The sequence below is a fragment of the Nematostella vectensis genome, chromosome 9 (assembly GCF_932526225.1).
Source record: "Nematostella vectensis chromosome 9, jaNemVect1.1, whole genome shotgun sequence".
NCBI lineage: Eukaryota > Metazoa > Cnidaria > Anthozoa > Actiniaria > Edwardsiidae > Nematostella > Nematostella vectensis.
The window spans coordinates 15,046,150-15,073,516 of NC_064042.1; the positions used below are offsets into that span (position 1 = coordinate 15,046,150).

A 27,367-nucleotide genomic window follows, 5' to 3' on the forward strand; every position below is an offset into this window, starting at 1 on the left:
ATCGTACTTATTATTTGAACGCTGTCGTGCCCAATTACAAACTTGTCTTTGCGGGTGACATCCTACCGGAAAAAGTCACAAATAACATGTTAAGTGTTTCTATGCGAAGGTTTTCCTCTTATATCCCCTTATGTTTACCCACAAATGTGTGTGACATCTATCTCTATTTGTACAAGCAAGTCAGTATACATGTAAAGATCCAGGGGACAATGATGGAGTCGTATGAAAGATCGTTTCTAAGGCCTGTAAATTTCGTAACATTCAAGATTAACAAGCAAACTGTTGTATATAAATTTGAAGATATTTTTTTAGCATTATGAGTTTTTTCAAATAGTTTTTGGTTTCCTCTATATTACTGCCCATGAACCATCAGTTCCATCCGTCTTCTCTAACGGCTTTCCATCCCATACTACTGCTCAGCTCACTGGCTCGCTTTCAATATCCGATGCTTCCATATACAAGCAACCTTTTTTCTCAACCAAATACATTTCTTGGCTTTCCCCAGCAAAATGAAAAAGAACACACTGAAGTTTGTCCCCGATTCCCACGCACGAGTTAGCTGATGTACACCCAGCCTTAATTGAACACTTTAAGGCACACTCGATTTCACTGGAAACTTCAACCCTTTCCATCACGGAGTACTCCTTATTCATTGAAGTATCTTTGCTTTGCTGGAGGAAGGTGCATTCGTCAGGTTTCCATGTAAGTAGCAAAACGGCCAACAAACTGAACTTAAGAATTGACCCGGCCATTTTCTCAATTCTCCATAAGTAATGAATTTTTTTGCCATGTTCTTTTTTGTGATTTCCGGTTTTCTCTATTAGACTCTCTGGTTCATAGGACACACAGCGCGAATTTTATTTGTTTTGGATTACCAATATATTGTTATATCGGCCCTGTATTCTATAGCTTGCGTAATTATGTACCTATTAGCCCATATCCACTCAAAACAGGGACGTAAAACACCGCAGGGTGCGTGCACTTCTCTTCGACACCCTCCCCCCCTGGAGCTACGTAAGCCGTGTGCTTGAGCTCAATACTAGGGAATTTAAGATACGAGTACGGCGACCGTAGAAAACAAATTAATCCGAGAATTGAAAGGCCGCACGTGAAAATGCATTCTGTCTGACAGATTTCAATCGTTTCACCCAAACCACGACGTGAAAACTCAATACGCTCTAGGAGGAAAAGTGGGTCTAGCGAGGACGTGGATGCTTGGAGTATAAGCTAGCCTAACTCTGTTCGCTATTGTATTTCCATTGAAACTAGTTTCGAACTTTTCGTCAAATGCTGAAGTGTTTTTCTCGACCACGCGGTCCTAGCCGTCGTCACCGTTGTCGCATCTTAAAATCCCTACAATTAAATCCTCCCCCCCCCCCCCCCGTATACAATCCGGCAAATCCTCTATAAAAGTCCCCACGGAAACTATCACAGTTCCAAATGTAATTGGAAGCCGTAACGTGAAGCCGAAGAAAAGGGGGGTAGGGGGGGGAGCTGTTTTGCCAGGTTAGAACTAACATGGCACGGCACAGACAGACTGGGTACCAAATAAAATTAAGCTGTATATTCGGGGTGTTGGCAATGCGCGTTTTTCAAAAAAGAGAATGCTCGAAATAAATTTTTCTGTCGCTCGGAAACGACCCATAACTCTTTGCGACTAAAGCAAGCAGGTCACGTGATAGCTTTACCCACCTTCATCCCCCAATATACTCATGTAAAATTTGGAATAATGTTTGCTGCTCGACAAAGGTTTAATCAAACGCGTTAATCAAAATGTTCACGACACTGCTTTACAGATGATAAAAAGTCATAATATTTGTGATCACTTGTCCACTAATCCTAGGAGGACCATTTTGTCAAAAGTATTGGAGGGGCTAACGGTGAAAAGACCAAAATTTTCTCTGTAATTTTTGAAAACAGGGAAACTGGGAATTTGTGGACATGATTCGTGAATCGTGTTTCTTTGTCACTGTAATCAGCACTTGCGTGCATCGTGCATCTTTTTTGAGCACTTGAAATCTTCGAGACGTGAAAGTTGGACTATAAACTATACAAAATAAAATAATTGCTTGCAATTCTAACGTATTAAAGTCTATCAATTCATTGATTTCGCGTTCAGCTTAAAATTATAGCGGGGCCAGCGCGGCCGCAGGCCGCGCGCGGAGCTCCATAGGTATAGAAATTGGTCATAAACTAGGCGACTCAAAATTTGTGGTCAATGACGTCATGTCACACGCTGTCAGCTGGCTGTACCACTCACGTGACCAGCTCATGCGACCAGGCCAGCTAATTGATTGATCGGTCTAAACCAATGACAGACTGGCTCCGACAGGAACTGGGGGGGGCTTTGAAAAGCCAGGAGGGGGACTAAGCCTATTCTGACTTTCGACATCAAACGATCAGCGGAACACAAGTTGGCAGAGAAAAATTGACGAAAAAAGTGTTTAATAGAGAAAATGCAAATAATTATCCAGTCAAATGGCCGTATGAAAATAAGAATTAGAAGGATACATCTGTCTACGGCTTTGCAGGAACTGCTTTGTTCTTACAAGCTCGGAATATCGACTTCTTCACCTGGTGCGATGGTTGAAAACTTTATAGTTGAAGGACAAGGCTACAAAACCAGCAGCATTTATCAGGGAATTGGCGAGGCTCTGCACTACTATTCTCATTATGATGTTACAGAGCAAAAATCAAAAAAGAAAAGCTTTATTTATGATAGCTAAAATACGGAATTGTTCTCCTAAACGAGCGAACACCACAAGGCAAACAACATGGAAGGTCAAGGTGAGTTTCGGACGAAAATTTCAATTCAAAATAGTGTGAATAAGATATATGAATCAAAACGTAAATCCTGTCATATTCCTTTTAAATGTAATGCTTTTTGTTTGCAAATATTTCTGATAATAATCCTCAAACAAAACGATTTTCGTCGTTTTACAACTTCTCTGGTTTTCCCGGTGTCACTATTCAATCATCTTGCTTCCACTGCGTTTTTAATTGGCTGAGAGATCATTTTTTTGAAAGCTGATTGGATGCTATTTTGGCCCGCCTAAAACGGCTTCCCAGTTTTGTTATAATCGTAAAAGAAACTTTTCCTCAAATAAGAAAAAATACATCTACAAATCAAGACTTATCTAGCTCAGGTAAGAACGATCTTGATGACTCATGTATACACAGTTGTGTTGGTAAAACTATGTATCATTAAGCTTATTTTTATATTGAGAATTCATTTGCTATTTATTGGCAAATGTGTGAGGAAAAACAAAAAGCATTTCGCAATCATCCTTGCAAAGTCTTTCTCTTTTCTTTATCTCCTGTCTATGCTGTTTTTGTCCCAAATTTTATGCTAAATACACAAAAACGTCAAAATGTCTCTCTTTCTTTCTCATATAAAGCCAATATTGATCTGTTTGTTTCTGTTTGGTAAGGATACTAATCTAATCATTTGTTTTCCTCTATGTTTGTTCTCATGTTTTAAGAAAATTGAAATAACAACGAACGATTTTTTTCTGATTCAGGTGAACTGTTAATACCCAAAAGCCATGATGTGAGACTGTATGAAGACATGGATGATGAGCAGCATATTTTAACAAAATATTTAGCTTTCCTTTCTTCCCTTTAAAATATGTTTTTCCTTTTCAATCAATCTGCATTCTTTTTGATGTTTGGTTAATATTGCCCTAAAATTTTAGCAATTAAATAAAACAAAACTGTGACTTCTTTTTCCTTTTTAAAGGGGGAGGGTTGTCCCAAGTGCTATGCTCTTTTCATTCTTTTGTGGGATTCAAGCTACTTATGAGTAGCAATAATTTGATTCGCTATTCAGCATCCTTTGTGCATTTACGATATTATAAAATAGATACATTCAAGTTTATTCAGAACCTACATTTCTGCGTCTTCGCCATATCTGCTATTGGGTAAAATTGCTGTTTACCATACCCATTTACCCAAAGAGACTCCCATTTAAACAGAAGGGGATGATTGATCTCAACCCTAAGGGATAACACTTTCAGTGTGGTCAGTAATTCTTTCCCCCATAAGGTAGCACATTAGGTGTGGTCAAGCAATTTCTTTCTCTAAGCATTTGAACACTCCCTAAGGAAAAGCAGTAACATAATTTCATACCCTTAAGATAGGACAAACAACCCCATCTGACTATTTTATAAGAAGCCCTCCCCCTCCACAATGGATGCTGTCAAATGGGATTTCTCTTTTCTTATCTATGCTAACTTTGTCTGGGGTTTTAACTGGGAAGTTAACATTTAAGAATGATATAACTGTGCTGTTAGACTGAAGTAGGAAAAGGATAGTGAATTATAATATTTGTATTCACAAAGATTTGTAGTTGCATCTTCCAGCAATTTGGTACCTGTACCTGTACTGTGTTTTAAAAATGGATGAAAATTTTCATATTAAGTATTTTTGGGTGCGAAATGTTGTCTTGATCTTCAAAGCTGTACTCAACAAAAAAAACTGAGTAATGCTGTACATGGCAAGGCACAAATATGTTAGATTTTTTTATTATAGAAATGTAAAATAGGAAATATCTGTTCAGTATCAGTTGTCTACCAAATGAAGCTACACAGAGCACTGTTAATAAATAAAACTAAAATATCAGCAATATTTTTTGTTAAGCTGCAAAAGAAGTGGTGATTGGGAGAAGGTCCAGGATTTCATTACGGTGGGAGAAATAGCTGAGATAAAATAAAATCCAGCTTGGATCGTGCATTTTAAACAAGTTACATGTATGAAAAAAGGGGGGGGGGGGATTAAGCATACAGCACTTTAGTCTTTTTACAGCATATGGACTGAGGTGAATGTTGTTATTATGGATCTCTTTTTTATTCTCAAAAGAAATTCTAGTCTAGAAACTATTTTGTTCAGGGGGTCATACCCCTAAACTGCCCAAAGATTCCCAATATGGAAATTGGGTAATAAAGCTGGCTCCGCTTTTAGGCCTTGCCTAAATCTATATATTATATTTCCGCGGCCAAATACAGACATCCCTTTCCGTGATGTGATCCGTGAAAATGTGTAAATTTGTCCAAAATCGTGCTACCTCCACCTTCGCAACGAGCAAACACTCTTGTTTTACTTGTTTTGTGAACGATCCTCTGCGATCTATTCGATTTCGTAACTAGTGAGATACTAACTTGCAACAAGGTTCGTCACGCATTTATGAACGTCCCTTCGCGTGACCGTCACAAATCACGTGGAACTCACGGGCTGCGCAGACACGAATGCGCAGTAGTTCTCCTTTCACAAATCAACATGGCGGCCAATTCGACTGAAAAAACTCCTCTAATAAATACTAATTCTGCGTCTAGAGAAAAGCCAGAGGGATGTGGAGCTTCCCTGTTATGTGACCCACGTAGAGGGCTTCACAGATATGTCGTCCTTATTTTTATATGTTTTCTAAGTTTCGGTAAGTTCGTGGCGCCGTTGAGCAATTTTTTTGTGAAATTTCTGCTTGTTTTGATTATTGAAGGCATGTCAATCTCTTACTAAGGCTTAGATGAGTTCTTATGTTTTGTTTAAGAATACGTGAGTACTTGTAAAACGTTTGTGTCATTTCGCTTGCTGCGTTGGATAAGTTGTAGGAACATGTAATCTTCAAACCACTGACCAAGCTTATTTCTCAAACCAAGCTTTCGTCCATTTTTCTTGCAAATTTATGCCAAATAGTAAATTATTCTAAATTGTGTTTTAAAACTGATATAATGATTATTAGTGATGTCACTGGAGCCTTTTGAGATTACAAAACATGTCTTGTCTTCAAAGCTGATACTATTTGTGGTGTCATTTGTAAATCTTTTTGGGTTTTGCAATCCCTGATGTTTATCAATTGGCATAGAGTTTGTGTTTTCCCAGTTAGACTTTTTCTTGAAATGCGGAGTCAAGTGTGTCAGCCAGTGGTCATCAAGGCCACGGCTCTGGAACCTAATGACTTGTTGTAGGACACCCACCAAATGTAATCAAGAAAGCCAGCAAGCATTTTTATGCATTATGGTTTTTGAATGGTGGTGACCCTGTATTTGCCAATCTGCCTCTTACCTCTCAACATTAACAGAGTGCAAAAGTGTGCACTAGTCTGTAATCTTTCCAGGCGTCAAGCCATATAGTAAGTGCCTTGCCAAGGCAGGCCTTACAATGTCACTCAATAGAAGAGGAGACTTATGTTCTTCTGTGAGCCTATCCTCTTCATCCTCATACAACCTCTCGGGTCAAGCCTGAACTCTGCAACACTAGATAGATTTGCGAACTTTGTCACTGTCAAGTGTCTCGATTGTTTGCAGGTGTAAAAATGTAAGCTTCCTATTTATACTTCTATGCCCTGTAATTCAGTATTTTTATGTAATAAACATACAGTATGATTGGCTGATTGATTGATTACTCCACAGGAGGTTACTATTGCTATGATAATCCTGCAGCATTAGAGAAACACATAGAGCAAGTAAGTGATACAGCTTTGAGCTTGGTGAAAGGCTTGACTGCCTGAACTTTTCCCTGAGGAGTGTACATAGAAAAACAACATTGTGAATGCATTAAATAAGATATGGTCAATGGCTATACACAATTAGCAAATCACAGAGTTTGGTGTGATAGAATGAAACCATGCACTTGCTCCATTTTCTCCATAAAACCTTTTGAACACTGCCCATAATCCAATGGGTACTGTGAGACATAAAGAGCACATACCATAGGAAAGGTCGTCACCTCCCTGTAGTTTGTAGTTGAGAACAGAAATAACCAAAAATAACCATCCAGGTGCGATTTTTATTGTGTTGTGTTAATCTCATATGAAGAGCATAAAACAAACTTGCAGGCCTTCAATGAATATAAAGACTAGCTTCTTTGCTACACTCTGTCATGTATTTTCCCACATTTTCTTTCATGCATCATTTAAGATCAGGTCATGCACTATTGTCTTGTCAACATCTGCTTTTATGTTGCTAAATGTTTTGCCTTTGATATCTGTTTTAGGATATGGCAAAGGACACAAGTAATTATGTGTTACTTTATTCACTATATTCATATCCCAATGTCATCCTGTGCTTCTTTGGTGGTTTCTTACTTGATAGAGTCTTTGGTGTTAGGTGAGTGAGGAGCATGTGTGTAGCTAGGGTCTAGTACAGGGGGTATGTGCATGTTTGCACTTGGCTGCAATCAACAACACCATTTCTTGTTAAAGAATTGTCAAATTGTTTGCATATCTACAAATTCTGACTACATTCCTAGGAAAGCTTTTTTGTAATTTATTGTTAGGTATTTTTGGTATAGTAAAGCCCTATAAAATAAAATAAAATAAACACGCTTGAACACAGTTTTTAACAAACTATACCATAGCCCTTTCAGCAAGACAGTAACACACCCCTTTTGTATTTTTTTTCAAGACTGGGAACGTTGATATTCAGTGCATTTGTTCTTGCTGGCCAGGTAAGTGTTGAGCAAAGACTTTGGCTGTGTGCTTGACTTAACACTGACTGCCATGCTGATTCATGCCTATTGAAACATGTGGTATAGGGCACCAATGCTTGAATGCTGGGTCCACTCCTGTTTTGTCCAGGTTTTCTTATCATTGAATCTTGTGTTATTTGATGTCTCTAGGTAAAGTTTTTTTTATTTGAGTGTATTATTTTATTTTATATGCTTTTCTTCATAATACAAAATGCTTGATACAAGCATTACACATACATGCAACAGCATACAGAGGCCAGTTGCTAGTCTTCTGGGATGAGTCCACCAAGAACACTTGGAAGATAAGGGACTTGCTCTGAGAAGTCACATGATAAGGGACTTGCTCTGAGAAGTCACATGATAAGGGACTTGCTCTGAGAAGTCACTTGATAAGGGACTTGCCCTGAGGAGTCACATGATAAGGGACTTGCTCTGAGAAGTCACTTGATAAGGGACTTGCCCTGAGGAGTCACATGATAAGGGACTTGCTCTGAGAAGTCGCATGATAAGGAACTTGCTCTGAGAAGTCACTTGATAAGGGACTTGCTCTGAGAAGTCACTTGATAAGGGACTTGCTCTGAGAAGTCACTTGATAAGGGGCTTGCTCTGAGAAGTCACATGATAAGGGACTTGCTCTGAGAAGTCACTTGATAAGGGACTTGCTCTGAGAAGTCACATGAATTTTTGAGGCTGTGGCTGTGCCCATCATGCTGACAAAAAAATAAAATCTCCTAATGAAAATAAGCCTTTTGTATAATTTTCTTTTTGTTGTTGTTGTTAGCTAAAAGCTGTAGCTTGTGCAAGTTTACCACCCCAAAAGTGATTTCTTTGTGCCACTTTTGTGTCACCTGTTTGTAACATAATTATATCTGTGTCAACACAGGTGGTTTTTGCCCTTGGGGCCTATACACATAACTGGACAATTATGTTAGTTGGAAGATTTATTTTCGGGTAAGTTCTTCAGCAATAACAGTTACAATGTATTTATTGAAGACAATAGACACCAACAGACACTGGACAAAGCAAAACAAAAAGAAAGAAGAAAAAAGGGGTGATTTAAGTGTCTAAGAATGATTACTGTGTCTGTTGTGCAGAAAACATGTTTTAGTGTACAGTTAACAAAGGTGTGTTATCAATAAAAAACAACTCACTTTTCCTATGACATTTGGCTTGAGATCGTTTAAGTCTCCTAAAAAAGGTATCTTCTTTCTCAGGCTTGGCGGTGAGAATCTTGCTGTGGCTCAAAACACTTATTCTGTAAACTGGTTCAGGGGAAAAGAGCTGAACATGGTTTTTGGATTACAACTGAGCTTTTCTAGAATTGTGAGTACTGATATCACATTTGCTGTCATATTAACAATAGCAACCGTCCTCATTATCACAAACATGTCAACATCACTATTAACATGATTATCATGATCATCATTAGCTTACAATCATGACAGTGTAACAACAGTTACTATTAACATCGTTATCATTTTCATCATCATCATCATTAGCATTGTTTTCATTTTCATCGTCATCATCATTAGCTATACCATCACCATTACTATTGAGATTGTTATCATTATCAACAGCAGCAGATGTAGTAATTAGTACAACATTACAAGCAGCAATTACTAAGTGTGTGACACAAACTTGTACTTATGCAATATCAAGATTGAAAAAATAATTTAAATAAGCATGAACATTTCAATAACTTGCACACACTTATTGAATATGGAACACTTTATCCACTATGTTATTGTCTGTTCTTTAGGGAAGTACGATCAATATGAATGTGAACCACTTGATCTATACTGCCTTCTCAAAGATGGGAGCAAAACCATTACCAGGCTATGAAGCGCTAGGCCTAACCCTTTTTGTTGGTATGTACATATAGTGGCATCAGGATCACTATACAATTTGATGGGTGTTAATTAAAATGAGTAAGAGGGGATGTTGGTATGTACATATAATGGCATCAGGATCACTATACAATTTGATGGGTGTTAATTAAAATGAGTAAGAGGGGATGTTGGTATGTACATATAATGGCTTCAGGATTACTATGCAATTTGATGGGTGTTAATTAATATGAGTAAGAGGGGATGTTGGTATGTACTCTATACAATACTGCAATTATAGGACTATAGGATCACTAGTTTGATACGTGTTGAAAGGAGCTAGGGGAGGATATGGTATGTACTACAATATGATAGTATGGTAGGACTATAGGACCACTATATTTGATAAGTGTTGAAAGGAGCTAAGATGTTGGTTGTTATGCATCACAAAATATCAATTTTATTGGCTGCAGACATGACAGGGATGGATCCAGGCCTAACGTTGACTGATTCCAATGGTCATGGACCAATCAATGGGGGGGGGGAGGTATAGGGGCATGCCCAACAAGGAAATTTATAAAATTACGTGTTTGAAACATGCAATCTGCAAAATTTTTAAGAATGCATTTGGCATTTTAGGGATTTATATAGTCAGTTAATAAATTCAAGGTTAAGTTTCACCGGTGCTGTATAAAACTTATGGTCATTTAAAACTGAGTGACTTCATTCATCGATTAGTCAGTTAATAAATACACTATTCCTACCTAATTCAACCAAATTTGTGTTCTTGAAAGTGTGGCGAGGCAAGTACCAGTTATTCTCTTCGAATACCCCTTGGCAATATCCAAATGGTGTGATTGTAATATATAAAAAACAACCTCCCCTTGCATTATAACGTAGCTTGTGCCACACAGACAGCAACTCGTATCAATAATTGACTCCATGACCTCTCAATTCTAAGCAATTTTACGGTGCATTATCCCATCTAGTTGCTGATCTTTTGGCACTTCTCCTATTTGCATGTTTCTCCTAGATTCATCCATTAGAGGCACCGAAAATTCGTGTACTGGTCAATTTTGCTCGTGTAGTATCTTACGCTAATGTCTTAAGTACAAGAGGTGATTTAACTAGCCTATTTACCTTACTGAAATAACAGTCGAAAATCTTCCCAAATAAAACACAGGGCAAACAGAAATGCCATTAATATACTAAGAATACACTGTCCGGGGGTTCTGCTAAAAACATTATGTATTTCACTTACGAAGGCGACCACTTTCCATTTCCATATACTCGTAGAGAATTCGGAAGAGCTATCGTCCGGACGCCACACTTTCGTCATTAATTCCAACTTCTAGGGATCTGAATTCGATCAAATTCTACACCATAATCAAAAGAATAACACTATTTCTTTCGGCAGACAGGCTGTCCATGAGAAACGTCTGCATTTTAATGCTTTGCTATTCAAGATTTCGGTTCGAGGGATGTGTGCAAGAGATCACACACTAAAGCAAGCAAAGGCCTACTTTCTCAGGGGTAGAATCAGGATTTTATTGTCAACTGATTCCAAAGTGATCACACGTTATATCAACCGATCAAAACAGAGCTTGGGTGATTCCGCGTGGACCGTAGCCAATCGGTGAAGAGCTTGAACAGTTCCAGAACACACCCATAATTTTTATACACGTGCAAAATTTCTAAACTAGATTTATCACTTACCGGAAATGCTGTCCAAGCGCTAAAGGAAATGACATAGCCTACGTGTAGGGCTAGAAATAGCAGCGAAACAACCCAGGAAGCAGGTCTAATAGTGTTTAAATAACAGACAACAGTAGATGTTTATTTTTATTGAAGGTTCTAAAATTCAAATCTACAAAAAAACACATTTTTCTGGGATTTTGAGTGATTCACTGGAATCAGTTGAATCAGTCTGGATCCACCCCTGCATGATCAAATGATCAAATTAATTAATCTGTCCTCCTAACATGCTGTATGCTTTAACTCAATTCATGCCCTAGGTGTTTTGTATTGTGATTATGTATGGTATATCATTTATGAGTTTGCTGAAAAAAAACACCCTTCAATTATTGCCATTTCCCAGTCACATTTAATTATTGACAATGAGAATTATCTAACATTGCCATCCTTTTCCTTATCTTATTGTCCTCCGATTTCCCCTTTTGTCTTTGTGCAGGGGTTGGAGTCTGTCTCTTCTCCTTCATATGCGGCATCTGTGTTGGTGTACTTGACAAGAGGAGTGCTAGAATCCTACAAAAAGATGAAGGCAAGACTGGTGAGATGATCCAGCTGAGGGATGTCAAGGACTTTCCCCTCTCCCTCTGGCTTATCTTCCTCATATGTGTGGCATATTACGTCGCTGTCTTCCCATTTGTCGGCCTTGGGCTGTAAGTGAGGCATTATTACCCACTGTATTTAAACCTTCAAACGATGCAGTATTTTGCCCGCACACCCCTTGCCATAATCTGTCTTTTCTTTTAGAGAAATCAACAAATCTTGGCATTTTGCATGAAATCTATTCCTGCATTTGACTGATACAGAATGTTTGGGGTGTCTTTTCCTTCCGCATGAAACACTACACCGCAAACCTGCTTCAAAAAGTTTCAGTCAATTTCTATGGATAAATCCTTAAATGAACACCTATACATAACCTATACATAACAGACATTCAGTGAGCTACCTGTTTTATTGTGGCTCTAATAAGCATATACAGTAGTCAGGGTCACTTCTTAATGAAGGATTGTTCATAGTATTCTTTCTCCACATATTATCTATGACTGTGCTTTTCCCCTGCCTCAAGAAATTCTCGCTACGCACTTGGAATTTACAAAGCAAATTGGTGTTGCCTAAAATGCTTTTTGATAGCATTAACCTTTCCTTTCTAGCAAAATTCAACTCAGCCAATTCAATTTGTTTTCAGGGCTTTCTTCCAGGAGAAGTTTGACCTCACACCAGACACGGCAGGTGCTGTAAACAGGTACACCAGCTACTCGTTCATGTCCACACATTACACCCCCAGGCCCTAGCAAGTGGGTGTGTTCATATGTACCAACCCACTTGGTACGTGGAAGGTCATTTTGCTGTCATTGCAGTAGGCCTGTATCTAAGGGGATTATATTGGTTCATTTATGACATCCCATTTTCTGATAGGTTCCCATAGCTAAGGGATTCGATGGGTTCATACTAACCACCTCACTCTTCTGGAGGGTTTATTGTCCTGTCATACTTCTTTTCAAAGCCCATGGAAATACAACTATTTCCTTCATTCCACAGCATTGTTTTCATCATATCTGCTGCCGCATCTCCAGTTCTCGGCTTTATGGTTGACAGGACAGGCAAAAATGTCTTTTGGGGTTTGTACAGAATAGAATATCACTTATCCCATGTTTTAGTGTCTACTGATTTAGCCTTTATTCCCCTGAAGAAAGACTAGAATAAAAGTCTGAATTGTTCACAATTATTTTGTGACTCTGTTTGGTTATTTATGTTATTATCTTGATTCAACTTGCGTTATTTATGGTTTTATAGGCTATAAAACCCTAGATGCAAATAGAGATAACCAGTTATTTAGATAAACAGACTTTTAAAAATGACTTATTTCACACCTTAGATGTAGTGAAAGGAAGGTGATACAAACTGTACCTCAAAGTATTTTGTGAGAAATTATTGTTTTTTTCCATACAGTTTTGCTTGCCGTGGTACTCACACTCGTGGCTCATGGCATGGTCGCCTTCACTTTCTGGAATCCTTTTGTAGCTATGGTAGGTATTTACCCTCCAAGAAAATAGACATGCCTGGCCCTTCTAGAATCTCCAATATGTACCGAATCTTGATAAAAGGATTGAGAACAGCAAATACTGTAAGAAACAACACTTCCTTTCCCAAGCTTTTTCAAGAATTCTTAGGGAATCCAGTAGCCATTCTATCATACCAGATTATAATTCCGTTTTGACTTCTATTTCCAGAGTGTTCTTGGAGTGGCATACTCTTTACTGGCTTGTGCGCTGTGGCCTCTAGTATCACTGGTTGTCCCAGGTCATCAGCTCGGCACTGCTTATGGATTGTAAGTATAGAACATTTTTATTTCCATGGGACTTGCTTAGTTTCTATTGTACTCCCTCTAGTAAGGTGCTTAGTTCCTATTGTACTCCCTTATAGCATGCAGTCAATCCAGAACCTTGGCCTGGCTGTCATCACCCAAGTTGCTGGAATCATCGTAGACAACAATGGATACCTTATTTTGGAAATCTTCTTCTGTGGATGGCTATGTGGTAAGAATGCCCCCTACACTGGCAGAGAGAAATACCCTTTATTTTGCTGATAAATAATGTTCCAATCAAGACCCTATAGTTTGCTAATATAAACCGCATGATCTATCTTAAAATGTTGCAATCATTAAATCTCCATGGTCCGGGGTGGGTTGGGGGGGGGGGGGAGGGGTTTGGGGGGCGTTCAAAAGATAGCAGCCGTTTATTACAAACTATAAAAATATAGCAAACCCAAGGCAGTGGGGTTCTAGTCTCTGCCAGGACCATGTTAAATTATAGCCTGTGTAGCAAGTGTTTCTTGACATTAAGCAAGTCTCACCCAGTAGAAGCCAAACTCAGATTAATTAGATTTGATTTATATTACCGAAATTCCTATGTCGTTTGTTTTTAAGGTGGGAGGAGGGTAGGGGGCGTTTGTTAGAGAGGGGCGTTCATTACAAACTTGTGAGCTTAGGGGGGGCGTTTATTAGATAGGAGGCATTCTTTCGATAGGGAGCAATTATTAGATCATTTAAGGTAATGTTTCTTTTTGTTCAGCACCCTATAGTTTGTTGATATATAATGTTCCTCTTTGTTCAATACCCTGCACTTTACTGATATATAATGTTCCTCTTTGTTCAATACCCTGCACTTTGCCGATATATGTTTCTCTTTGTTCAATACGTTGCACTTTGCTGATATATGATGTTCCTCTTTGTTCAATACCCTGCACTTTGCTGATATATGATGTTCCTCTTTGTTCAATACCCTGCACTTTGCTGATATTTGATGTTCCTCTTTATTCAATACCCTGCACTTTGCTGATATATGATGTTCCTCTTTGTTCAATACCCTGCACTGTGCTGATATAATGTTCCTCTTTGTTCAATACCCTGCACTTTGCTGATATATGATGTTCCTCTTTGTTCAATACCTTGCACTTTGCTGATATATGATGTTCCTCTTTGTTCAATACCCTGCACTTTGCTGATATATGATGTTCCTCTTTGTTCAATACCCTTCACTTTGCTGATATATGTTCCTCTTTGTTCAATACCCTGCACTTTGCTGATATATAACGTTCCTCTTTGTTCAATACCTTGCACTTTGCTGATATATAATGTTCCTCTTAGTTTAATACCTTGCACTTTGCTGATATATGATGTTCCTCTTTGTTCAATACCCTGCACTTTGCTGATATATGTTCCTCTTTGTTCAATACCCTGCACTTTGCTGATATATAACGTTCCTCTTTGTTCAATACCTTGCACTTTGCTGATATAATGTTCCTCTTTGTTCAATACCCTGCACTTTGCTGATATAATGTTCCTCTTTGTTCAATACCCTGCACTTTGCTGATATAATGTTCCTCTTTGTTCAATACCCTGCACTTTGCTGATATATGATGTCCCTCTTTGTTCAATACCCTGCACTGTGCTGATATAATGTTCCTCTTTGTTCAATACCCTGCACTTTGCTGATATATGATGTTCCTCTTTGTTCAATACCTTGCACTTTGCTGATATATGATGTTCCTCTTTGTTCAATACAATGCACTTTGCTGATATATGATGTTCCTCTTTGTTCAATACCCTGCACTTTGCTGATATATGTTCCTCTTTGTTCAATACCCTGCACTTTGCTGATATATAACGTTTCTCTTTGTTCAATACCTTGCACTTTGCTGATATATAATGTTCCTCTTAGTTTAATACCTTGCACTTTGCTGATATATGATGTTCCTCTTTGTTCAATACCCTGCACTTTGCTGATATATGTTCCTCTTTGTTCAATACCCTGCACTTTGCTGATATATAACGTTCCTCTTTGTTCAATACCTTGCACTTTGCTAATATAATGTTCCTCTTTGTTCAATACCCTGCACTTTGCTGATATATGATGTTCCTCTTTGTTCAATACCCTGCACTGTGCTGATATAATGTTCCTCTTTGTTCAATACCCTGCACTTTGCTGATATATGATGTTCCTCTTTGTTCAATACCTTGCACTTTGTTGATATATGATGTTCCTCTTTGTTCAATACCCTGCACTTTGCTGATATATGATGTTCCTCTTTGTTCAATACCCTGCACTTTGCTGATATATGTTCCTCTTTGTTCAATACCCTGCACTTTGCTGATATATAACGTTCCTCTTTGTTCAATACCTTGCACTTTGCTGATATAATGTTCCTCTTTGTTCAATACCCTGCACTTTGCTGATGTAATGTTCCTCTTTGTTCAATACCCTGCACTTTGCTGATATAATGTTCCTCTTTGTTCAATACCCTGCACTTTGCTGATATATGATGTTCCTCTTTGTTCAATACCCTGCACTGTGCTGATATAATGTTCCTCTTTGTTCAATACCCTGCACTTTGCTGATATATAATGTTCCTCTTTGTTCAATACCTGCACTTTGCTGATATAATGTTCCTCTTTGTTCAATACCCTGCACTGTGCTGATATATAATGTTCCTCTTTGTTCAATACCCTGCACTGTGCTGATATATGATGTTCCTCTTTGTTCAATACCCTGCACTGTGCTGATATATGATGTTCCTCTTTGTTCAATACCCTGCACTGTCCTGATATATGATGTTCCTCTTTGTTCAATACCCTGCACTGTGCTGATATATGATGTTCCCCTTTGTTCAATACCCTGCACTGTGCTGATATAATGTTCCTCTTTGTTCAATACCCTGCACTGTGCTGATATATGATGTTCCTCTTTGTTCAATACCCTGCACTTTGCTGATATAATGTTCCTCTTTGTTCAATACCCTGCACTGTGCTGATATATGATGTTCCTCTTTGTTCAATACCCTGCACTGTGCTGATATATGATGTTCCCCTGTGTTCAATACCCTGCACTGTGCTGATATAATGTTCCTCTTTGTTCAATACCCTGCACTGTGCTGATATATGATGTTCCTCTTTGTTCAATACCCTGCACTTTGCTGATATAATGTTCCTCTTTGTTCAATACCCTGCACTTTGCTGATATATGATGTTCCTCTTTGTTCAATACCCTGCACTTTGCTGATATAATGTTCCTCTTTGTTCAATACCCTGCACTGTGCAGATATATAATGTTCCTCTTTGTTCAATACCCTGCACTGTGCTGATATATGATATTCCTCTTTGTTCAATACCCTGCACTGTGCTGATATATGATGTTCCTCTTTGTTCAATACCCTGCACTGTGCTGATATATGATTTCCTCTTTGTTCAATACCCTGCACTGTGCTGATATATGATGTTCCTCTTTGTTCAATACCCTGCACTGTGCTGATATAATGTTCCTCTTTGTTCAATATCCTGCACTGTGCTGATATATGATGTTCCTCTTTGTCAACAGTCGCTCTAGTGGCCACACTTATTCTCTATCTTGCTGATGCAGCTAAAGGTTGGTTTATTACCATCTCCGTATCGGCCCACCACTGAAAGCCCATAACATTTCTTATTCAGTCGCTGATCCGAGATAACGTTAAATGCTCATTTTTGTGTCCCTTACCAAATATTCGCTGACATTTAGTGTGAATCAAGCTACCGTGGCCACCTTGACAGTTTTTTGGAGCATGCCTACTAGAGAGCGGGAAATGCACTATCTGGTTGACACGAACTTCCCTTTCATTCGATTGGATGGTTTTTCGTGCACCATTACTACTAGGTAGCCAGAATAACACCATGTTACTTTTAGGTGGAAGCCTCAACTTGTCTACTTTTGAAAGAAATAAGTTGGCTGAGGAAAGTCGAACTGCCTTGTAAGTATAAATGCACTTTTGTCAGTGGTACCTCACCGAACGGAAGGTTTGAGGATCGGTATCGTGACCCAAGTTGATCATGGTAAGACAAAACCCCATAAGCTGAATGTCATGTAAATCTGTTCTTGTCGCTTCTTGACACTTGCTGTAGGGGCCGCAGAGAGGAGGGAGGGCTTAGGTGATGCTGGATCTGGTGCTATTGTAGCGAGGGGCGGATGCTGGATCTGATGCTATTGTATGGAGGGGCGGATGCTGGATCTGGTGCTATTGTAGGGAGGGGCGGATGCTGGATCTGATGCTATTGTAGGGAGGGGCGGATGCTGGTTCTGGTGCTATTGTATGGAGGGGCGGATGCTGGATCTGGTGCTATTGTAGGGAGGGGAGGATGCTGGATCTGGTGCTATTGTAGGGAGGGGGCGGATGCTAGATCTGGTGCTATTGTAGGGAGGGGCGGATGCTGGATCTGGTGCTATTGTAGGGAGGGGCGGATGCTGGAGCTGGTGCTATTGCATTGAGGGGCGGATGCTAGATCTGGTGCTATTGTAGGGAGGGGCGGATGCTAGATCTGGTGCTATTGTAGGGAGAGGCGGATGCTGGAGCTGATGCTATTGTAAGGAGGGGCGGATGCTAGATCTGGTGCTATTGTAGGGAGGGGCTGATGCTGGATCTGGTGCTATTGTAGGGAGAGGCGGATGCTAGATCTGGTGCTATTGTAGGGAGGGGCGGATGCTAGATCTGGTGCTATTGTAGAGAGAGGCGGATGCTGGATCTGGTGCTATTGCATTGAGGGGCGGATGCTGGATCTGATGCTATTGTAGGGAGGGGCTGATGCTAGATCTGGTGCTATTGTAGTGAGGGGCGGATGCTGGAGCTGATGCTATTGTAGCGAGGGGCTGATGCTGGAGCTGAGGCTATTGAGTATGGATTGGATTTTATGAATCAAGGGGATTCAATTCTACTTAATGAACATGTCATTTTGATTGATTTGTTCTCACGGTTCAGGGATTTTAAACAGTAGTCGTGGCTTTCAAAGCCAAGACTTGCTTGATATTAGTTGTAATAACTTTCTGTGACATTTTGGACTTTGTGCTCTTGTCAGGACTGCATCTGGCGAAGAAGGACTAAAGGATGACACTGGAGACAGTCAGATTGTTCCACGGTCCGCTGCACAGCTCAGACTACGCTTTCTCTCAAGGGTTGGTCAGCAGGTAATGTCACGAACTCCTCCCAAGAGAGTGGAGCGATGGCGAACATGTTGGTGTAAAAGTGAACATGTTGATAGGATGGCGAACATGTTGGTGTAAAAGTGAACATGTTGATGGGATAGCGAACATGGTGATTTGATATTGAATATGTTGATGTGATAGCGAACATGTTGGTTTGATAGCGAACATGTTGGTGTGATATTGAATAAGTTGATGTAATAGCGAACATGTTGGTATGATATTGAACATGTTGGTTTGATAGCGAACATGTTGGTGTGATAGCGAACATGTTGGTGTGGTAGCGAACATGTTGGTGTGATAGCGAACATGTTGGTGTGATAGCGAACATGTTGGTGTGATAGCGAACATGTTGGTGTGAAAGCGAACATGTTAGTGTGAAAGCGAACGTGTTGGTGTGATAGCGAACATGTTGGTGTGATAGCGAACATGTTGGTGTGATAGCGAACATGTTGGTGTGAAAGCGAACATGTTAGTGTGAAAGCGAACGTGTTGGTGTGATAGCGAACATGTTGGTGTGATATCGAACATGTTGGTGTGATAGCGAACATGTTGGTGTGATAGCGAACATGTTGGTGTGGTAGCGAACATGTTGGTGTGATAGCGAACATGTTGGTGTGATAGCGAACATGTTGGTGTGATAGCGAACATGTTGGTGTGATAGCGAACATGTTGGAGTGATAGCGAACATGTTGATGTGATAGCGAACATGTTGATGTGATAGCGAACATGTTGGTGTGGTAGCGAACATGTTGGTGTGATAGCGAACATGTTGGTGTGATAGCGAACATGTTGGTGTGATAGCGAACATGTTGGTGTGATAGCAAACATGTTGGTGTGATAGCGAACATGTTGGTGTGATAGCGAACATGTTGATGTGATAGCGAACATGTTGATGTGATAGCGAACATGTTGGTGTGATAGCGAACATGTTGGTGTGATAGCGAACATGTTGGTGTGATAGCGAACATGTTGGTGTGGTAGCGAACATGTTGGTATGATAGCGAACATGTTGGTGTGATAGCGAACATGTTGGATGATAGCGAACATGTTGGTGTGATAGCGAACATGTTGGTGTGGTAGCGAACATGTTAGTGTGAAAGCGAACGTGTTGGTGTGATAGCGAACATGTTGGTGTGGTAGCGAACATGTTGGTGTGATAGCGAACATGTTGGTGTGATAGCGAACATGTTGGTGTGATAGCGAACATGTTGGTGTGATAGCGAACATGTTGGTGTGATAGCGAACATGTTGGTGTGATAGCGAACATGTTGGTGTGATAGCGAACATGTTGGTGTGATAGCGAACATGTTGGTGTGATAGCGAACATGTTGGTGTGATAGCGAACATGTTGGTGTGATAGCGAACATGTTGGTGTGATAGCGAACATGTTGGTGTGATAGCGAACATGTTGGTTGTGGTAGCGAACATGTTGGTGTGATAGCGAACATGTTGGTGTGGTAGCGAACATGTTGGTGTGATAGCGAACATGTTGGTGTGATAGCGAACATGTTGGTGTGATAGCGAACATGTTGGTGTGATAGCGAACATGTTGGTGTGATAGCGAACATGTTGGTGTGATAGCGAACATGTTGGTGTGATAGCGAACATGTTGGTGTGATAGCGAACATGTTGGTGTGATAGCGAACATGTTGGTGTGATAGCGAACATGTTGGTGTGATAGCGAACATGTTGGTGTGATAGCGAACATGTTGGTGTGATAGCGAACATGTTGGTGTGATAGCGAACATGTTGGTGTGATAGCGAACATGTTGGTGTGATAGCGAACATGTTGGTGTGATAGCGAACATGTTGGTGTGATAGCGAACATGTTGGTGTGATAGCGAACATGTTGGTGTGATAGCGAACATGTTGGTGTGATAGCGAACATGTTGGTGTGGTAGCGAACATGTTGGTGTGGTAGCGAACATGTTGGTGTGATAGCGAACATGTTGGTGTGGTAGCGAACATGTTGGTGTGGTAGCGAACATGTTGGTGTGGTAGCGAACATGTTGGTGTGGTAGCGAACATGTTGGTGTGATAGCGAACATGTTGGTGTGATAGCGAACATGTTGGTGTGATAGCGAACATGTTGGTGTGGTAGCGAACATGTTGGTGTGATAGCGAACATGTTGGTGTGATAGCGAACATGTTGGTGTGATAGCGAACATGTTGGTGTGATAGCGAACATGTTGGTGTGATAGCGAACATGTTGGTGTGATAGCGAACATGTTGGTGTGATAGCGAACATGTTGGTGTGATAGCGAACATGTTGGTGTGATAGCGAACATGTTGGTGTGGTAGCGAACATGTTGGTGTGGTAGCGAACATGTTGGTGTGATAGCGAACATGTTGGTGTGATAGCGAACATGTTGGTGTGATAGCGAACATGTTGGTGTGATAGCGAACATGTTGGTGTGATAGCGAACATGTTGGTGTGGTAGCGAACATGTTGGTATGATAGCGAACATGTTGGTGTGATAGCGAACATGTTGGTGTGGTAGCGAACATGTTAGTGTGAAAGCGAACGTGTTGGTGTGATAGCGAACATGTTGGTGTGGTAGCGAACATGTTGGTGTGATAGCGAACATGTTGGTGTGGTAGCGAACATGTTGGTGTGATAGCGAACATGTTGGTGTGATAGCGAACATGTTGGTGTGGTAGCGAACATGTTGGTGTGATAGCGAACATGTTGGTGTGATAGCGAACATGTTGGTGTGATAGCGAACGTGTTGGTGTGATAGCGAACATGTTGGTGTGATAGCGAACATGTTGGTGTGATAGCGAACATGTTGGTGTGATAGCGAACATGTTGGTGTGGTAGCGAACATGTTGGTGTGATATCGAACATGTTGGTGTGGTAGCGAACATGTTGGTGTGATAGCGAACATGTTGGTGTGGTAGCGAACATGTTGGTGTGGTAGCGAACATGTTGGTGTGGTAGCGAACATGTTGGTGTGATAGCGAACATGTTGGTGTGATAGCGAACATGTTGGTGTGATAGCGAACATGTTGGTGTGATAGCGAACATGTTGGTGTGATAGCGAACATGTTGGTGTGATAGCGAACATGTTGGTGTGATAGCGAACATGTTGGTGTGATAGCGAACATGTTGGTGTGATAGCGAACATGTTGGTGTGATATCGAACATGTTGGTGTGATAGCGAACATGTTGGTGTGATAGCGAACATGTTGGTGTGATAGCGAACATGTTGGTGTGATAGCGAACATGTTGGTGTGATAGCGAACATGTTGGTGTGGTAGCGAACATGTTGGTGTGATAGCGAACATGTTGGTGTGATAGCGAACATGTTGGTGTGATAGCGAACATGTTGGTGTGATAGCGAACATGTTGGTGTGGTAGCGAACATGTTGGTGTGGTAGCGAACATGTTGGTGTGATAGCAAACATGTTGGTGTGGTAGCGAACATGTTGGTGTGGTAGCGAACATGTTGGTGTGGTAGCGAACATGTTGGTGTGGTAGCGAACATGTTGGTGTGATAGCGAACATGTTGGTGTGATAGCGAACATGTTGGTGTGATAGCGAACATGTTGGTGTGGTAGCGAACATGTTGGTGTGATAGCGAACATGTTGGTGTGATAGCGAACATGTTGGTGTGATAGCGAACATGTTGGTGTGATAGCGAACATGTTGGTGTGATAGCGAACATGTTGGTGTGATAGCGAACATGTTGGTGTGATAGCGAACATGTTGGTGTGATAGCGAACATGTTGGTGTGATAGCGAACATGTTGGTGTGATAGCGAACTTGTTGGTGTGATAGCGAACATGTTGGTGTGATAGCGAACTTGTTGGTGTGATAGCGAACATGTTGGTGTGATAGCGAACATGTTGGTGTGATAGCGAACATGTTGGTGTGGTAGCGAACATGTTGGTGTGATAGCGAACATGTTGGTGTGGTAGCGAACATGTTGGTGTGGTAGCGAACATGTTGGTGTGGTAGCGAACATGTTGGTGTGATAGCGAACATGTTGGTGTGATAGCGAACATGTTGGTGTGATAGCGAACATGTTGGTGTGATAGCGAACATGTTGGTGTGATAGCGAACATGTTGGTGTGATAGCGAACATGTTGGTGTGATAGCGAACATGTTGGTGTGATAGCGAACATGTTGGTGTGATAGCGAACATGTTGGTGTGGTAGCGAACATGTTGGTGTGGTAGCGAACATGTTGGTGTGATAGCGAACATGTTGGTGTGATAGCGAACATGTTGGTGTGATAGCGAACATGTTGGTGTGATAGCGAACATGTTGGTGTGATAGCGAACATGTTGGTGTGGTAGCGAACATGTTGGTATGATAGCGAACATGTTGGTGTGATAGCGAACATGTTGGTGTGGTAGCGAACATGTTAGTGTGAAAGCGAACGTGTTGGTGTGATAGCGAACATGTTGGTGTGGTAGCGAACATGTTGGTGTGATAGCGAACATGTTGGTGTGGTAGCGAACATGTTGGTGTGATAGCGAACATGTTGGTGTGATAGCGAACATGTTGGTGTGGTAGCGAACATGTTGGTGTGATAGCGAACATGTTGGTGTGATAGCGAACATGTTGGTGTGATAGCGAACGTGTTGGTGTGATAGCGAACATGTTGGTGTGATAGCGAACATGTTGGTGTGATAGCGAACATGTTGGTGTGATAGCGAACATGTTGGTGTGGTAGCGAACATGTTGGTGTGATATCGAACATGTTGGTGTGGTAGCGAACATGTTGGTGTGATAGCGAACATGTTGGTGTGGTAGCGAACATGTTGGTGTGGTAGCGAACATGTTGGTGTGGTAGCGAACATGTTGGTGTGATAGCGAACATGTTGGTGTGATAGCGAACATGTTGGTGTGATAGCGAACATGTTGGTGTGATAGCGAACATGTTGGTGTGATAGCGAACATGTTGGTGTGATAGCGAACATGTTGGTGTGATAGCGAACATGTTGGTGTGATAGCGAACATGTTGGTGTGATAGCGAACATGTTGGTGTGATATCGAACATGTTGGTGTGATAGCGAACATGTTGGTGTGATAGCGAACATGTTGGTGTGATAGCGAACATGTTGGTGTGATAGCGAACATGTTGGTGTGATAGCGAACATGTTGGTGTGGTAGCGAACATGTTGGTGTGATAGCGAACATGTTGGTGTGATAGCGAACATGTTGGTGTGATAGCGAACATGTTGGTGTGATAGCGAACATGTTGGTGTGGTAGCGAACATGTTGGTGTGGTAGCGAACATGTTGGTGTGATAGCAAACATGTTGGTGTGGTAGCGAACATGTTGGTGTGGTAGCGAACATGTTGGTGTGGTAGCGAACATGTTGGTGTGGTAGCGAACATGTTGGTGTGGTAGCGAACATGTTGGTGTGATAGCGAACATGTTGGTGTGATAGCGAACATGTTGGTGTGATAGCGAACATGTTGGTGTGGTAGCGAACATGTTGGTGTGATAGCGAACATGTTGGTGTGATAGCGAACATGTTGGTGTGATAGCGAACATGTTGGTGTGATAGCGAACATGTTGGTGTGATAGCGAACATGTTGGTGTGATAGCGAACATGTTGGTGTGATAGCGAACATGTTGGTGTGATAGCGAACATGTTGGTGTGATAGCGAACATGTTGGTGTGGTAGCGAACATGTTGGTGTGGTAGCGAACATGTTGGTGTGGTAGCGAACATGTTGGTGTGGTAGCGAACATGTTGGTGTGGTAGCGAACATGTTGGTGTGGTAGCGAACATGTTGGTGTGATAGCGAACATGTTGGTGTGATAGCGAACATGTTGGTGTGATAGCGAACATGTTGGTGTGATAGCGAACATGTTGGTGTGATAGCGAACATGTTGGTGTGATAGCGAACATGTTGGTGTGGTAGCGAACATGTTGGTGTGGTAGCGAACATGTTGGTGTGATAGCGAACATGTTGGTGTGATAGCGAACATGTTGGTGTGATAGCGAACATGTTGGTGTGATAGCGAACATGTTGGTGTGGTAGCGAACATGTTGGTGTGGTAGCGAACATGTTGGTGTGGTAGCGAACATGTTGGTGTGATAGCGAACATGTTGGTGTGATAGCGAACGTGTTGGTGTGATAGCGAACGTGTTGGTGTGATAGCGAACGTGTTGGTGTGATAGCGAACGTGTTGGTGTGATAGCGAACGTGTTGGTGTGATAGCGAACGTGTTGGTGTGATAGCGAACGTGTTGGTGTGATAGCGAACATGTTGGTGTGATAGCGAACATGTTGGTGTGATAGCGAACATGTTGATGTGATAGCGAACATGTTGATGTGATAGCGAACATGTTGGTGTGATAGCGAACATGTTGGTGTGATAGCGAACATGTTGGTTTGATAGCGAACATGTTGGTTTGATAGCGAACATGTTGGTGTGATATTGAACCATGACAACTTCACTATCACTTGTCACGCAATAATACCATGTCACCCACACCATAAACGCCATATAATACGACCATGACAGTATAGCATTATTCTAATACTCTTATCATTTTGTTCCAGTATTTCCAGATCCCAGAGACGTACAGATCACATCCGCTGGCCTTCCCTCACGTCCTGAAATAGCACCGCGAGCTCATCTGCGCAACAACAGTCAGCAAATGTCTGCTTTCGCCATATCTTTCCATTTGTTTCACGCGAGTTAGCATCAATATATGTTCGATTTGAGGCTGTTGTATAACGATATTGCTCGGGAGGGGAAGGGAGGGCGAGCATGTAATTAATATAAAGGGGGAGGTTTTTTTATGACATCAGAGAACCATTAATGGAATTTTAGTTATCATAGGAATAAAGTTGGAATTTGAAGGCGATGTCGGACTGGGATTCTATCCAATTTAGGGAGAGGGGGTGAATAGGTTTTCGGATCGGTGAGTCCACGCCTAAAATGGAAAGTGGATTACGGATTAAGAGGAAAAAATAGAGCGGATTGTCGGATTATCAAAACTTACCGGATCACGGATTCATTGCCCTTGTGCAGATCGGCGAAATCGATGACTCCTTTTGACCCTCTCCCCCTCAAATTTATTTTTTTTTTTTCTCCAGAGATACACTCATAGATCAAGACTTCCTATTCGAAAATAAGAATGATATTTTTATCAAATATTTGCTTTATACTACATAAATATTTCTAATATTTGATGATGCAATAAGGTCGTCATTATGTAAAAAGATATTTTTGTTGTTTTGTTTTATACAATATAGTTTAATAAAGAATAAAGATTTAGGAAGCTGTTCACATGTTATTATTTTGGTGTACAGTATTGTTTTTTGTTTCTACGAAATAATTGTCGTATCAACAATGTGGCGAAATTTGATCAGCGTGAATCGTGATCTATGCTCTTTAAAATTCGTGAATCGTGATTTCAGAGTAAATATTGATCCTTGTCGTGAAACGTGATTTTTAATTTTTGAAACTCGTGAAACGTGATTTTCAATTTTTGAAACTCGTGAACCGTGTTTTTCAATTTTTGAAACTCGTGAAACGTGATTTTCAATTTTTGAAACTCGTGAAACGTGATTTTCAATTTTTGAAACTCGTGAAACGTGATTTTCAATTTTTGAAACTCGTGAAACGTGATTTTCAATATTTTAAACTCTTGAAACGTGATTTTCAATTTTTGAAACTCGTGAAACGTGATTTTCAATTTTTGAAACTCGTGGAACGTGCAGGAACCCCGCCTTGTCCGCCCCAGGTGCCCCCCCCCGGCTTGGTGTGCAGTGGCGCATAGCTAGAGAGGAAGGCGATTGGGTGCCCTCGTGCGCCAAATCCACGCTACGAGCTGGTCGTTAGCTCTTGTTTCTGTGTGCCTAAGCTTGCTTTTCTATGAAAAGAAAAGAAAAACTTGAAATGCCAGACGGATCGGTGATCATTCCAATATGTTAAGTACTCTTCTATTATTACACGAGTGTCGTTACTGTCTTAATTCTATTATTAATGTGCGATTTCTAAATATATTTCTGTAACAGGCTATTAGTCGACAGATTCCGCTAAACTCTACACTCGTTTTAACTTATATAGCTTTTCGTAAAAAATAATAACAATGTTTTATTATTAACAACTCAAGATAAAATGATCTGATATAATCAGACAAATCCAGAGCAGACTGGCCTTGCTGAAACAAGAGGCGCGACGGGGTCTTTTGTAAGAGGTCAACGCCATATTTTTGGTCATAAATTAAAAAAAAAAAAAAACACTATTTCTTAATTCACAAAGAAAATAGGTTTAATAAGACACAAAGAATATATATATCTTTCTCTGTTTGACTTTTTTATATTGTTTTGATAATTTCTTGAATGTTCCAGTCAAAACTAAGTAAAACTGGCTCACTGAAGATTGACATAACGACCGTAGGGTTTACCCACACCTGTCTACAGGAAGAACTATGCTAGAAATAGAATATCTTTAAAAATGAGATTGAAAAAATGGCGATCCAAATTTGGAACACATATAAACCCCCATCGGCCAGCTTAAAGCGATGCGCACGTTAGCTTGTGATACAAAGAAGGTGTTCTTTTTTAATAAAAATACTTTGTTTTTATTGTGTCGAGGGATTATGATATCGCCACAGTACATTAATAAACAAGCTATTTTAGGAAACAGGACAAGGAAGAATTGACGAGCGAAATCCCTATATGGAAAACGTTTTGTTCTTTGGTAATTAAGATTGAGGATATAATTGTTACAATAATTGTTTAAACACTCGTTTGAAAGATAAAATATACTATGGCAAGGGTATGTTTAATTGAATTCGACATGGCTGGCTGGTTTCTCCTTCACAACCTAACGTTACACTCCTCTGGCGT

The 27,367-nt window shown here is 40.5% G+C and overlaps 1 protein-coding gene and 1 long non-coding RNA gene across 2 annotated transcripts; both read left to right on the forward strand.

Moving 5' to 3' along the window:
• Positions 1 to 4,626, forward strand: LOC125572483. The gene is made up of 2 exons (XR_007313837.1): positions 1 to 2,787; positions 3,522 to 4,626. It is a non-coding gene; the product is annotated as an uncharacterized LOC125572483 (long non-coding RNA).
• A 615-nt stretch (positions 4,627 to 5,241) lies between these two features.
• On the forward strand, positions 5,242 to 25,791 carry LOC5506631 (major facilitator superfamily domain-containing protein 1). The gene is made up of 17 exons (XM_001627279.3): positions 5,242 to 5,428; positions 6,405 to 6,457; positions 6,988 to 7,100; positions 7,398 to 7,440; positions 8,345 to 8,412; positions 8,676 to 8,784; positions 9,221 to 9,329; positions 11,479 to 11,689; positions 12,223 to 12,279; positions 12,576 to 12,655; positions 12,987 to 13,063; positions 13,268 to 13,365; positions 13,461 to 13,573; positions 16,910 to 16,957; positions 17,252 to 17,315; positions 18,415 to 18,523; positions 25,067 to 25,791. The coding sequence occupies exons 1-17, from the start codon at positions 5,275 to 5,277 to the stop codon at positions 25,127 to 25,129; spliced, it is 1,569 nt and encodes a 522-aa protein (XP_001627329.3). The 5' UTR covers positions 5,242 to 5,274; the 3' UTR covers positions 25,130 to 25,791.
• The last annotated feature ends 1,576 nt before the right edge of the window (positions 25,792 to 27,367 follow it).